Below are 15,770 nucleotides of genomic sequence, written 5' to 3' on the forward strand. Positions count from 1 at the left end.
ATGTAGAGGAGATAAATTTGGGAGTTCCACTTCGCAAGGGACAAGAATCAAACCCTTGTCGCAAGGGTAGAAGGGACGCCTCCAACAAAGGTCAACCTTGATTATGAAGAAGTAACTATAAATTGATAGTGTATGTCTATTAACTTATACAAGATTTGTACGAACTAATCAAAAGTATTTATAAACTAATAGTGTATGCCAATGAACTGATAATTTATGCCCAAACACTAACATGTTCTGTCTATAAATAATACTAAAATTTCTATGAACTGATCTAAAAATATCTATTAATTGATAGAAAAGGTATATGAACTGATTATATAAAACAATATAAAGTAATAACAAATATACATAAAATGGTAAAAGAATATAAATAACGTGATAAATATATGGCATACTCTCGCCTTCTTCTTGAAGAGTCTCGAAAGGCCAATGATACATCATTGATGTTATGGTTTTATATAGAGTTTTTCCCCCTACTTATATGCTAAAGAGGATGTCAATAGTGCTCTTAGAAACAATTTTGTACTACTTTTCTCCATCTAGTTGTGGTTTTCTATTTTGTGTTATTTTGTGTCGAATCGTAGGTTTTAGGGAACTATTCCCTATTTTCTACTGTTATATGACCGCTACACTGGATTTGAGAGGTTTTATGCTGAGACTCAAGGTCCCGATGACACTTTCTGGGACCCTTGAGCAAAAGAAGAGTTGAAGACTTAGCACTTGGAGCCAAGAACGAAGACAAGTGGTCATGCCCGAACCCATCGGGCGGTCTAGCCTGATCGGGCGCCCACGAGAGACAACAATCAATTGGTTGCAGGCCCGATCAGACGCTTTCGCCCAGTCGTTAGTCGTTGTTGAAGCTAGATCGAGTGGTACGACCCGATTGCATTGGGCGCCCATGATATGTTGTTGTGTGCACTGCTGAGGATGGTAGGTGGTTTGATGACGTTGGGCGAGTCGGCCCGATTGCACCGGAAGATGGTCGTTTTTGGGATGTTTCTCGTTTATTGAGCCCGATTTCATTGGGCTTGCTTGGCCTAATCGGACAACTGTGTAATACTCCGTATTCTTAGTAAGTTATTAGTTATAATTTTAAAAGGTTTTATATACTAAAAAGACTTTTTATTAATTATTAAGGTTTTAAATAGGCTTTTGTATTAAATTATGGGGTTTTCAAATAAATTCTAGCCCAAATTATATACTGGGCCTAAGTTTACAACTTGTAATCCAAGTAGTTAGAAGATATTTTAAAAAGAAATTTCAAAAAGGATTTACAAAATGTTTATAAAAGAAAAAAAAATTTACTTTATCACAAACTCACGCACAGCATGGAGTAAGTTTGTGATTACTTGGTTTGTTTGTTTATTTTTTGATTAATTTGGTTATTTGGTTGTTTTATCTTTTGGTTAATTAGCATCTAGACTATTTATCTTGTGGAATATTCCTCTATTCTAGCTATATTATCATAAAAGATAGTGTATCCTAGCTAAATTAATTATCTTTTCTCAAAAATCTATCTTTTAGTTCCTATTCCTATTCTTATCCTATTTACCCAACTAGTATAAATAGGGGTCTCCACCCATCATATTCTTCACACCAAATTTGAGAAATAAATCTCTTTTCTCAAGTTTAAACTCTCTCTCCCTCTTAGCCTACCGTTTCTCTTCTCCCTCTTAGCCTACCGTTTCTCTTCTCCCTAGTAGTTATTATTATTCAAGGTGCGTGTGTATGTAGATCTTTAAATATTATTCTGCTTATATAGTATCATGTTTATGGGGTTATTGTTTGCATTGAGAATCATGTTTAGTGAGTTAATTACAAATTCGTTGAAGGTTGATAAACTTGAAATTAGATTGGTATTGTAACACATGTTTAATGGATAATATTATATATACTAACTATACTATGCCGACTTTATTTTTTCGTCCACCGTACATGTTTTGCGGTTTTAGAATCACTCACTAATTAACATGTTCTTGTTAAACTTACTATTAGGTCATATATTAGTTGATACTCTAATGAATTGTAGTATATATTGGTATGTACTAAACATTTAGAATCATTAGTTGTTTTAGTATTGATTGATTCTGTGAAAAGAAAAGATAAGTTTTCATGATTGTATTTACTAAGTTATATTACTGTCATGCATCTTTACGTATGAAGTTCAAGGCTATTAATTGTGTAAACGTTTATAAGCATTATTATTATTTATAAAGACAGATTATTTTCAAAGATTATTTGATATGAACAAGTTATTAATATTATTATGTCCCTTAAGTGGTAAAAGTTTTATACAAGAACTATTATTCTTTTGAAGGAGTATTATTTTTAAAGGATTTTTATTAGTTATATGATCTTTTATGATCACAATTTATAAAGAGGCCACGGCTTGTTATTTACTAACAAGAACGGTAGCTATTATATTATTACCCATGTACTTTTTGTATAAGTCATGTGGACAAGGTAGTTCCCCTCGTAATAGACTCATTAAGGAATACTAAACTTGGGGGGTGTGCACACTTTAGGAAAGGTACCTAGGCAAGGAAAAGGAGTTTTATTAAAGTTATATACTTTATATTATACAGGTTATTTCAAGTATCCAAGGAAGGTTTATATGAGTATTTTAAATGTTTAGTAAAGTATTTAAATTCCCGCATATACATGTACTCAGTATTTTTACTGACACGCATTTTGTTTTGTTTGTTTTATAGCTTTGTCCCTGTGATGATCCTTTTGGTGAGCAGATTTTACAGGTTGATTGATGCATACTACGTATGGGGGAGCTAGTGAGGAGTACTACGTAGCTTAGTTTAGTAGTTATTATTTTTTTATATTTCCCTTTGTTATAGTAGAAACAATAATTTTTATTTATTCAATAAAGAAAAGTTATTATTATTTTTCCGCTGCATTATTAAGTTAGTAGTTGGTAGTTTTAGCCTCTAACGTTATCACGTGGCGGTAATACTCTCAAGTTTCTCAAGCGTTTTATATTAAAATATATTCTTCAAAAGAGAGAAATTTGGGGGTGTTACAAACTGACCCGACACACGCATTTAATGATTTTCGGACTATTTTTATAAGACTTTTCCTAATTATTTTAGGGCTAGTATAAAGAGCCAAATTAGAATACCTTTTATTCATCTTGGTTTTAGCCATTAATATTCATAGTTTTCTCTAGATTGTAATTCAAGAACCCTAGTTTATTGCTTTTCACTTTGGATTCGAGATCAAACTTTTAGATTATTCACAAGTTCGATACAATTCTTCAGTTTGGTAATCCTTCTTTATTGCTTTCTCTATTGCTGATTAGATTACTTTCTTAGTTATTTGCAATGTTTCAAAGTATGAGTTTTTATATTGATTTTGTTATGATTTTCATAAATATGAGTGAGTAGTTCTATTTCTACGATTTCGAGGATCTATGTATGCAATGAGAGATTGCTAGATTAGTCTAATTGCCTTGTATTACAATTATTTCCTGTGGTTAAATCGTTCATGCTAAGTAGATTTATAAGTTAGGCCTGATTTATATTTCTACTATTGCAATATATTGAATCTGTTTCGAGAGGAGAGATACCGTATAGGTTTCAATCATTAGGCAGAGTGATCCTTGGTCATGCGAGAGCGGCTAGGTGATCTTGGAGGGAGGTAATGTTCGAGAGAAATTACATGTGCCCTAGATAAATTGACTTATTAGGTAGTTGTTATTCGTCCATGATTTCTCGAATTGTATGCATAGTGATCCATAATCCTAGTTCTTTATTCATTGATTCATACCTTCATGTTTAATTCTATTATTTTCTTAGTTTAGTAACACAGCCATCTTCATCTAATTTAGTTACTATGATATTAGAGATCAGATTCAATAATATAACTTTCCCCGGCCCGTATGGATTCGATCTTGACTTCCCTGACTACTAGTTAAATTAGTGGATCTTTTTGATTAGGTGATACGATTTATCCTGTCAATCATCCACCACCTCCTTTTATGTGGCTTTAACTACTGACACAAGCAACTCCATCGGATCTTTTTGCACCGCAACCCAAAATCAGCCCCCCAACGGTGGCCAAGGAGCGGCAAAGGAGGTGGCCAGGGCGCAGCGGTGATCGTGGAGGCTGGCAAGGCTGGGGCATAGGTCGTAGAGAGGAAACAACTGAACCAACATAAAGCTCCAACACGCATCCTAGGTTATTGCACAAAATCAAAAGTCAGCATTTGGCTACCTTCTAGGCTTCGGAGTAGCTCCTGGAATTCCCCCTTCCCAATACCCAACACAGGTACAACATCGTTACAAGATCCAACCTGCTTCAATTCACGCTGCCTAGTGGCCACCACGCCTATGCTCCTAGCTTAGTCCAGTATGGACCCCTTATGATGGCTACGGATCTTGGCAATGCGTTTTAAACCATGGCCCTTCAGCATCCTGATGATGCGTGGTACATGGATTCCGGTCTAAGCTCTTCATGCTCATAATTCTGGTGATCTCTTTCCCTTCTTTAATTTAAGCACTAGAAATGATATTTTAGTTGTTAATGGCAATCGCATTTCGATTACAGATATAGATATACCACCCTGCCTAATATAACCTCTAATCCTTCGTGATGTCTACCTTTCCCCACAAATCATAAAGAGCTTAATATCCGTTCGTAAATTCGCTCCTAATAATTCATTTTGTATTGAATATGATCCATCTAGTTTTTCTATGAGGGACCTTCAAACGGGAAAACTTATAACGAGATGTGAGAGCTCCGTGGACCTCTAGCCTGTGACACAAGCCCAACCATCCACTTGCCTTGCCGCAGCTCCAACCACTATTCCACCTACCACTTGGCATGATCGTATAGGACATTCGAAAGCATAGTCTATTAGTTTTCTTTGAAATATATAATAATTGTATAGTTTGTAATAAAGAGTATGACTCTACTTTGCCATTCTTGTTAGATAGGAAAATACATTGAATCACCTATTTATTATTCAACAAGTAAGTGCTTTTGATATTATCAATGCTGATTTATGGACTTCTCTTATTCGTAGTAGTTGGGTCATAAATATTATTTGGTTTTTGTCGATGATTTTACCCATTTTGTGAGGATTGTTCCCCTTGCCTATAAATCTGGTGCTGACCAAACCCTCTTGATTTCCATGCTTATGTCAAAACTCAATTTGAACGCCCTATCAAAGCCTTTCAAAGTGACCATGGCCGCGAACTTCATAACAATCCCTTTAACAGTTTTGTCTAACTTATAGGATGATGTTTTTGGTTCTCTTGTCAACACACTTCATCAAAAAATCACTACTACAAAAAGTGGAATAAGTAACAAAATTATACTAGTGGAAAAAACATCAAGTGCTCCGGTTAAAAACACTACAAGTGCTCCGTATTTCACCCGTAGCAAACCCTATACGAGCACTTGAGCATTTCTCAAGTGCTCCGGTTAAAAATCGGAGCACATAATTTTACAAGTGCTCCGGTTGCACTAACAACCGGAGCACTTGATGCTGTTTAATTGCTTAGACTAGATCAAGTGCTCCGGTTGATAGGAGACAACCGAAGCACTTGTTGTATTTTTTTTTTTTTTAAAAACCAGCGCTAGTATTATTAGCTTCCTAAAAGTGTATAGTACAATTTACAATAGAGCGCCTGCAGCCTCATTTTCACCACCATACTTAACCTCCTCTTGCCCTTCATATATCACCAACATGATATGTACAATGATACAAAAAAGTGCACATGAAATTCAAAATCCAACAAAGAAATATTCAAAATTAAAACACGTACTATTATTATATATATATATATATATATATATATATATATATATATATATATATATATATATATATATATATATATATATATATATATATATATATATATAAATTGTAGAATTGAGTTACAAAACATTACCATAGATTTAAAGTACGCGTTTACAACGTATTTAGAAATTATATTCATAGACAACAATCGGTAACGAAGGAAGCACACTTGTCTCGAACTTCATTGATTTCCTCAACAGTAAATGACTCCTCCCTTGGTGTGTTGTAAACCTAATAATTCATAAGATCAAATAAATACAATTATATATATACTAGAATTTTTTGCACGCGATGCGTGCTTGAATTTTTTTTCGAATCAGAAACTCGATTTTCTTCGGCATAAGAGTCAAAATTTTAACATTTTAGAAAAAAAAATTGTATATCATTGAAAATTTCAGAAAATGTCATTGCGAACATAATAATATTCTGGAAATGCACGAATATTGTTAATCTAATCATGACCTATTAAGTTATTAGCGTTTTAAATTTATCTTAGTTTTTTCCCTCTTTTATTTGGAGCTCCTCTTCTGAGTTATAAAAAATTTATTAGATCGTAGTATTGTGTAATTATAAGCCTATAATCGAATCCGCATAACCTGTATGATATATGGCACGAAATATTTTTTTTCCTTGACTGTGGCTGTGGGAACTGGATATGGTAACATATTTTTTAGGAAAAGAAAAGGAGGAATACAGTTTGCCAAATATAGGCAGCTCTTAAATTTAGCAAAGTCAAAAATACAAACACTATTTTGTAATTTAGAAAGAGAAGGGGGGAAAAATTGGCATTTCAAAAGAGGACACCATTGCTCCCCTCTTCCCTTATATAATAGAGATATAATATACCATAGCATGAAATTTTTGGTCACATTCTTTTCTATATGTTGTTTAAGAACTACTAGGACGACTAATAGTCTATAATTTGATCGTTCTAGTCAAGTTTCTGCAAGTAAAGGCCGCCATTTCAAAACTGTTTTATGTCAAATTCATCCATTTCGTACCATATCATGTAATTTTAGGTTACATTCTAATCTAATATGTTTTCTAAGGACTACTAGGACGATAACAATTCTAATTTGATCGTTCTAGTCAAGTTTGTGCAAGTAAAGGTCGTTTTAGACCATTTTAAGCCGTTTTGGGTCAAATTCATCCATTTCATACCATAGCAAGAAATTTTAGGTTACATTCTGGTCTAATATGTTGTTTAAGGACTATTAGGACGATTACTAATCTAATTTGATCATCCTAGTCAAGTACGTGCAAGTAAAGGCCGTTTCAAGGTCGTTTTCGGCTGTTTTGGGTCAAATTCGTCCATTTCGTACTATATCATGAAATTTTAGGTTGCATTCTGGTCTCATATGTTGTTTAAGGACTATTAGGACGATTACTAGTCTAATTTGATCATCCTAGTCAAGTTTGTGCAAGTAAAGGCTATTTCAAGACCGATTTAGGATGTTTTGGGTCAAATTCATCCATTTCGTACCATCGCAAGTAATTTTAGGTTGCATTCCGGTCTCATATGTTGTTTATGGACTATTAGGACGATTACTAGTCTAATTTGATCATCCTAGTCAAGTTTGTGCAAGTAAAGGCCGTTTCAAGGCGATTTAGGCTGTTTTGGGTCAAATTCATCCATTTCGTACTATATCATGTAATTTCAGGTTGCATTCTGGTCTCATATGTTGTTTAAGGACTATTAGGACGATTACAAGTCTAATTTGATCATCCTAGTAAAGTATGTGCAAGTAAAGGCCGTTTCAAGGTCGTTTTAGGCTGTTTTGGGTCAAATTCATCCATTTCGTACTATATCATGTAATTTCAGGTTGCATTCTGGTCTCATATGTTGTTTAAGGACTATTAGGATGATTACTAGTCTAATTTGATCATCCTAGTAAAGTATGTGCAAGTAAAGGCCGTTTCAAGGCCGTTTTCGGCTGTTTTGGGTCAAATTCATCCATTTCGTACTATATAATGTAATTTAAGGTTGCATTCTGGTCTCATATGTTGTTTAAGGACTATTAGGACGATTACTAGTCTAATTTGATCATCCTAGTCAAGTTTGTGCAAGTAAAGGCTGTTTCAAGGCCGTTTTGGCTGTTTTGGGTCAAATTCATCCATTTCGTACATAGCAGTAATTTTAGGTTGCATTCTGGTCTCATATGTTTTTTAAGGACTATTAGGACGATTACTAGTCTAATTTGATCATCCTAGTCAAGTATGTGCAAGTAAAGGCCGTTTCAAGGCCAATTTCAGTTGTTTTGGGTCAAATTCATCCATTTCATACCATTGCAAGTAATTTTAGGTTACATTTTATCTAATATGTTGTTTAAGTAGTATTAGGACGATTACAACTCTAATTTGATTGTTCTAGTCAAGTTTGTGTAAGTAAAGGTGGTTTTAGGTCAAATTCATCTATTTCATACCATAGTATGTAATACATTCTAGTCTAATAAGTTGTTTAAGGACTAATTAGGATGAAACTAAGTCATAGTTTATATGGGTACGGAATGTTACGAACCTTCTCAAGATCATCGACTTCCGTGCAACAAGTAAGTATATCGAACATAAACCTCATCACGTAATAGCCGCAAGCAACTCCGTCTTGTTGTTGTGCGCACTAAATTCAAAATTATTTTCAAAAAAATAATTCTCAACATGACGATCAATAAAATTAGGGGAAATAATAACTTAAAGATAGGACAATCAAAATCCTTTACCTTCACTGATTTCCATTGAGGAAGTGTGGCTCTTCTTGGACCACATCCACGTAATCTTTTCATCACACTACAATACCACATTTTATAATAGTTACAATGTTATGATGTTAATAAAGAACAAAAAGGAAATGAAAATAAAACAATACCTATTCAATATGCTTTTGATTAGTAAGCCTCGGGGTGGTTCTTGACGCATAGAATCAAAATGGTATATTGTGTGAGTTGAAGGAGATATTACCAAGAGCATCCAATGGAGACTACACAAAAAATTAAGTTCGACAATCATATGTATACCAACAATAGTTATCCAAAATAGTATTATGAAAAGACATTATCAACTAGGTACTAAAACATACTCTTCAAGGTATGGGGCAATAATATAGTTATCTTTAGATCGAACACATGCGGTAATACTCCTTTCAACGTACTCATTCGCTTCAGCATGGTTCTTCAAGCAATTTCACCACGAATCTCTTATGGACATAACCACCCGACTTTTGAAGCAGAATCACATCCAAGTAAATCTTCGTAAAGTGCACTAAAAGAAGATTTGATTAATTTAGATTGAAAATCGTCAACAACCAACAAAATATAAAAGTAGTTATTTTTATTAGATCACCTCATGAAGACTTGTAATATAGATACATTTAACATCGCGCCGGAGAGGAACTCACGAATATCTACTTTATATACCCAAGTAGCTGATTCGTCATCTAAGTAGTGGAATTGAGATTTCTCCAAATCAACCTTTATTGGTAAGGAATCAGGCAAGTTGGTAACACGAGCATGTAGCCAAGAACATGACTTGCTAAGAGACTGGAGCACTTTTCTCACACAAGTGGAGTTCCTTTTGGATTCACATCAGGAGATGAGCCCTTAAGTGAAATCTTACCTACAATTACACTCTTAGGTTGTGAATCCTCCTTGTTATTATTAGCTTTTGAGTCCACCTCATTCTCTTCTGATCGGTTGTCTTGCGAACTCTCTTTGTCCGCATCCAAATTCTTCACTTTTTTGGCCGATTCTGTTTTTTTCTTCAAAGCCTGTTTAAGAAAAGACACCATTACACAAAAAGAACATAGTTGAAATAATCATTAGGAGTATATAGCACATATTTTACCTTATCTGAAAATCGCACCCAAGCACATGGCCATATCACAAAACTACCTTGCGCGTCGTTCAGAACAGTGAGGCTCCACTCTGGTCTAGGGACCGGCAATGAGAAATCTTCAAATCCACATATAATGGTGTTTATAGACACACTAAAATAAGAACCTGCTACCGGCAGCAAATGTGATGTCTGGCCCTCTCTCGGTGGTTGTGCCCGACCATAAGCGACCACAACCAACTCACCATCTGCTGATTTGGGAAGTAAAAGATTGCAAGGGGTCTCCTCCGGTTTAAAACATAATTGGCTAAGTCAACCATTAACAATATATATCATATAGTTTGTTGGAAAAGCAACTAAAAAAGTAATTCTTCATTTACCTATATATCAGGCACTGGGGGGTCAATTAGCAGAGGTTTAGGTATCGAACCAAGTACCTCTCTAGGTGTCACGGGATCTTGCTGGCTTAATTTGTCCCCAGGAGTGACATTGAGCTCGAGCTCGTCAAGACTGGGTAATCCCATGTGCTCCAAGATGGCGCTGAATTGATTCTTCATCCTTTTCTCAAGCTCCTCTATTGCAGATTTCATTTTGCTCTCCATATCTTGTGATGCATTAGACACTGAGCTTGATCTTGTTACAGAGTACTCTGCACCATAAAGTTTTCTCAAGCCTCCCTCCTTTGCCTTTCACACGTCCATCATGGTCCTTACCGAGTACCATATATAAGGCATCCTTGTTCGCTTGCGGAACAAACTCGCCTGGAACCTCTTTGTTCCTCCACCCAAGCTAGTGAAAGAAAGAACACATAAGAAAACGGTTAGTTGGAAACTGAAAAAGCTAAATTTAAGTGAAATGACCATAAATACTAACCACTGCTTCGGCTATCTTCTTTGTTCCCGGATCAGAAATGGTTCTTCTCCCACTTGCATCTCGACTATGAAGTGAACAATACCAATCAGCAACTCGATCAATGTTCTTTGTCGTAAGTGTAGAGCCATAAGTCGCCCCTGATGACGAGGTCATGCTTGGGTAAAAATCTTTTTCTTGCATCCACTCCTTTCTTTTCTCTTCATAAGTTTTAGGACCCATATGATGATAAAACTTCTTCTGCCTTGAACTTTTGTAAGCTTTAGCACGCCTTTCCTGTAGATTTAAAATAAAATAAAAGGTAAGTTTAAGTCAATAAATGCATACAATACAAATAAAGAAGTAACTTTATTAAAAGTTTTGTAACAATGTTGCTGCCTTCAATTACAGCTTTGAAACCTCTGATTTCTTATTCAATATTCCAGTGTTTAGCTACTATTTCAATTCTTCTTCAATTTGTGTGAGGTTAAGGTTATCACGGATGATAGGCAGAAGAGGTGGGGCGGCAAAAGTGGACAGAAAACAGGAGAAGAATTGTATCCAGCATAAATGAAAGGCTCGCATATGAGGCTTTTTCACGGAAAAAACTGAAAACACTGTGGCCTTGTGCTCTGCATCCACTGGAAGAGCAAACTTTCTTGTTTCAAACTCATTTACTCCATTCGTGGATGCCATCACTCTTATTTTTGTGGTGAATATCTGTGTCACTGATTACTTTTTTTTTTCTTGCACAGCGAAAGATATTTGATTTAAGTTGCAAACAAAAGGGTTCACCTAATTATGCTTTTATAGTTAGGATTCACATTACATTGAAGAGGTCAGTACTCAGTAGTACTATGCACTCTTACTTATTTCTGATTGGATGTTCTCAGTCTATGACTTGGCAGGCTATTTCTCTTGTGTGCTGTAATGGTTTTGCTTAACACGTAGCTCAATGAATATTCAGAATCTAAGTTTATGTATCATATGTGGATTCCTAGTTTTGAAAGATATGCAAAGTATTCTAAGACAAGTTGCTTTAAGGTTATGCGACTTGGCGTATTGTGTTTGCTGTATGCATGGCTCTTTGTCTCAATGAATATTCCAAGTTGCTTTAAGTACCTTGATGAATTTTCCTTATGCTTTCTTCATGGTTGTTCTCTCCTGAAATCTCAGCCTTACAGTTCAAGCAATTAAGTCTTACAGCAGCTAATACTTTCAGTTAATCAACTAGAAAAATCCTCAATAATAAGACATTTGTATACATGATTTCCAAATAAACTACCCACCTTGCAGTGTCCTGCCTTCCCACTGAAACATTGGTGTGGCAGTTAGGCATCCCAAAAGAAAGAGTACTTAATTAGACTTGATCTCTCCCTATTCATTTTAAAGGGGACATATGCCCTAAGTTATTTAATACTGAAGTCAATATATAGCAAGTTCTTGGTCTCCCTAGTCTTAGATTGAATTTTCAACGGCAATACTGTGAAATCTATATGATACAAGTTGTGCCAGACTATCTGGTCCAACTGCGTAAAACCAGAATTAACCCAGAACTCTAACTCGGACATATACAAGGCATGAAAATCGAGTATTAGCATTTGGCACAATATATAAGATCTAATCTTCCAATAAAAAGTGTATCTTGGTAATAAGAAATAGAAACTTGGACAAGTTTAAGCACCAAGGTAAAATAGTTTCTACAAAATACAAGATGAAAACTTACAACTTCTTTCGGAGTAGTTTTTTGGGCAACAAATGCTTCCCAATCCTCTTTTGTGATGTGATCCCATATATGATAAGGCAACAATGTCCGTACTTCCGTCTTTTCAGAAGCCTTTTCATTTTTCCTTCCCGCCTCATTTCCCGCTTCCTCTCCTCCCTCATTCTCCTGTTCCTTTCCTTTTGTCAACTTCTTAGATGTAGTTTTTTTTCTTCTTAACGTGATCCATCCACTTACTAACTTTGTTTTGAAGTCTCTGAATCTTTCCGCAACAGCCGAAAGAAACACTTCCTTCTTCGCTTCGTCGAAAAAAAGGGAAAACAAAATAGTTACTTAACAAGTATGTTATATATAATATGCAGCCAAATACTTGCGTAAGCTTCTACACTTACCACTATATCTTCCCACAACGCCTTCTTCAAACCTGGAGACACCTCACTCCATTTAGCCAAAATGGAGATTTTGCGCATGCAAATGCCAACTTGTGTCCCATACTTCATACGCCACTTACCACACGGTTGACCAAACTGATTGTATTCAAGGTGCATGGGATCCTTCATGTTACTCACAATTCCTTTTGTCGGACCTCGTCCTTTTCTCTTTTTTGGAACGTGACTAACAATTTCACTTGTTGTGGTACGGACTTGTAAGTCGCCTTGAGTTTGAGGAGCTGACACCATCTCATCCTCCTCTTGTATAGGATTTGCATTATCGGTTTGTTTCTCACCTTTATCCTCCTCCATCTCCGGATCATACTCGACATCATCATCATCACTAAGATCACGCTCTATTTCATCATTCCCAGTACCATTATCATGCTCCTTACTCTTGCATTTGCGTTTTGTTCCCTTCTTTGATTGGATATTATATGCCGTAGATTCAATTCCCAATTCTTGCATTTTCAATTTATTTTCTGCTATCCTCTTTTCTCTACATTTCTCATAATCTCCCATCTTGAATGTCTACAATAAGACTAGCTTCTGCACAAAAGTTCAAAACAATAACAAAAGTTGAAACAGAAGAAGCAAAAAAAAATTCCATGAATGCAGGAACATTGCGATCCACTGCAAAGAGTAACTGATATCAGGTTACCATGATCACTAAAAAGAACTTCAACACCAATATCTATAATTCAAACAAGTGCAGATTGAAAGGGACCATCACCTATGTATATATTAGAAAAAAGAAAACAAACAAGATCACAATATAGTTAGCTACATTTTTTCAGCCATTCTGCAGAAGTACCCTAGAAGAAAATATACCTGATCCAAATTTTGCAATTTCTCCAATCCGAATGTATAATAGGAAATGAAAGGTCTTTACGCCTGAAAAGGTTGAAGATCAACAAGAGAAAATCGAACATTATTACAAGAAGGAAAGACACAAACATGGCTGCAACAACAACATTTTAGGCTGGTATACCCTTAGCAAAAATAGTTACTACTACTTCCTCAGGTTTCTGATAGAATTCATGCCTGTAACATGGCAAAAGAAAAAAAAAATTACAGCCTAAAAGTTGTGCCAACTACAGAATAATAGAAATTGGAGAAAGCAGCAGGTGTTTGTATGTAATAGAAAACAGCAGATGAATACAGTCTTGTGCCAACTCAGAAGTCGGAACTAATTATAGTCAAATTATTGTAGGTTTAATAACACATTATGCTCCAAAAATGTGGAATGAGTCATCAAAGGTTTAATAACACATTCCATAAGCCCTTCCCCAACAATAGAAAGGGAGGCGAGGAGGAATGGAATAAAAAGGGGGAGGGGGACAAGACACAATATAAAGAGAAAAATCAGATTCTGAAACTTTTTATGTTCAATGTCTTTGTCATCTCGTAACTTCTTTTAACCAGGATACTAGTTTATTGATTCCTATTGTTGCAGATATTTTAGAGTAGAGAGTTTGTTTCCTTGAAAGATGTATAGTTCTATGTAACAGTAGATTTAGAATACTCCTAGGTTAGGTAGTAGGATTACATAGCTCATATAAAGACGTCGTGGATCATTGTTTTTTGTCACAATGAGATCTGCCAAGGATTTGTGTTTTGCAACAGAAGGCAAGAATACAGAGACCAGAGTCAATGAGATGACATGCACAGACATAGACTAATTGCAAACCTGATTACAAAGAGTGGCAGCTTGGCAAGTGTCAACCATTATCAAAAGCTCCTTGAATCTGCAAGAAATCAAAACCCGGTTACTTTAAAATCTTAAAGTTCCTTGAAAACCCGGTTACTTTAAAATCTTAAAGTTTTGTCCTTGACTCTATTGTTGAGGATTATCTGCTACTGATCTTTGGCTGGTTGTACGGACAGAAACAAAAGAGAACAAATCAAAGTAGAAATGAGATATCTTAAGATGAACTCATCTTCAAGTTATGCTATGATTTGGAAGTTACCTTTCTTTTTATACCATTTATATGATTATAGCTAAGGAAGGTTTAATATCGTTTTGTTTCTTACCATGCAGGCGTGTTGATGACATGAGTCAAAATCAGAACTTGTTTTTTTGCCGTTAATTTTTTCTTGATAGTTACGAGTATTTGGCTCTTCATCCTTTTTCTCTTTTATCATATTCTCAGATGGACATGTTTCTTACCATGGAGCTATTTTGGATTTGCAAGGTTGTTCTATTTTGATGTAGTTTGCGGCTAAAATCTAGCTTCTTTTCATAATTGTGCAGTATTTTGATAAATAGTTACGAGTATTTGGCTCTTCATCAAAACCCGGTATGCGGAGAGATATGGAAGTTAGAGGCTAAAGCACAGCAAATGGTTGGGTTGAGCACTGAGAGTTAAGTCCAGAAATTATCATTGGCAACTCAGAAAGGAAGAGAACATTCGTTGCACCAAACAAACAAAAAGAAAAAGAGAGAAAGATTGAGAGTGTACTGGTAAATTGTAATGGCAGAAGGAGTTCTTGTGGAATTAGCTGCAAAAGCCTTGGAACTCTTGGCGACATCATCCTTTAAAGAGGCTGCTTCCTGGAGTGGTGCACGAGATGATCTGAAGAAGCTTGAGAATAGCATCAGGATGATCCAAGCTCGAGTTAGTGATGCTGAGAAGTATCAGGAAGAGGAGGGCAGTGAGGTTATCAAAGAGTTGCTTCGGAGGCTAAAGCTGGTGCTTTACCAAGCTGATTACTTGGTTGATCACATCCTCACTGTTGGTAACCAGAAACAGCAGAGAAAACAAAAGAAACAGGTACGCTTCGGTTCCTTAAGGTCAAGCTCTCTTTTTTTTTAACTGGAAAATGGCTCGAGAAATCAAGTGTATCAGAGAACAATTAGATGCCATCAAATCTGATATTGGTGGCTTGAACTTGAGGTCCTATGATCATGGATCACAACATTCAGTGGCTCATTTATTGAAGAAAAGGGAAACAACTTCTTTTGTTAAAGCAGAAGATATTGTTGGGAGGCAGGATGATAAGAATGTGATAATTGAGATGCTTTTTGATCCCAGTTATGATGCGGAAAGGGTTACTGTGCAACGATAGGTACACAACTACGTAAGGACTATGAGACTAAGGGTCCATTCTCGTCACCTAA

General features: G+C 35.6%; 1 protein-coding gene across 8 annotated transcripts; it reads right to left on the bottom strand.

Annotated features, from left to right (window-relative positions):
* Nucleotides 1-5,873: 5,873 nt before the first annotated feature.
* LOC125498437 (uncharacterized) lies at nucleotides 5,874-15,252 on the bottom strand. 8 transcript variants are annotated; one of them, XR_008969868.1, is made up of 14 exons: nucleotides 15,112-15,252; nucleotides 14,340-14,397; nucleotides 13,481-13,543; nucleotides 12,611-13,198; nucleotides 12,222-12,512; nucleotides 10,520-10,792; nucleotides 10,027-10,435; nucleotides 9,659-9,894; nucleotides 9,158-9,581; nucleotides 8,895-9,076; nucleotides 8,685-8,795; nucleotides 8,539-8,605; nucleotides 8,340-8,438; nucleotides 5,874-6,052 (listed from the first exon to the last, which is right to left on the bottom strand). XR_008969868.1 is itself a non-coding variant. In XM_057395906.1 (7 exons), exons 4-7 carry the CDS (start codon nucleotides 13,169-13,171, stop codon nucleotides 10,262-10,264), a joined length of 1,299 nt encoding a protein of 432 aa, XP_057251889.1. In that variant the 5' UTR covers nucleotides 13,172-13,198; nucleotides 13,481-13,543; nucleotides 14,340-14,397; nucleotides 15,112-15,252; the 3' UTR covers nucleotides 9,653-10,261. The 8 variants fall into 8 exon arrangements, 1 of the variants encoding a protein (XP_057251889.1); XR_008969867.1 differs by having other exon boundaries at nucleotides 9,659-9,928; XR_008969866.1 differs by having other exon boundaries at nucleotides 9,659-10,435.
* Between the last annotated feature and the right edge of the window lie 518 nt (nucleotides 15,253-15,770).

The sequence above is a fragment of the Beta vulgaris genome, chromosome 6 (assembly GCF_026745355.1).
Source record: "Beta vulgaris subsp. vulgaris cultivar EL10 chromosome 6, EL10.2, whole genome shotgun sequence".
NCBI lineage: Eukaryota > Viridiplantae > Streptophyta > Magnoliopsida > Caryophyllales > Amaranthaceae > Beta > Beta vulgaris.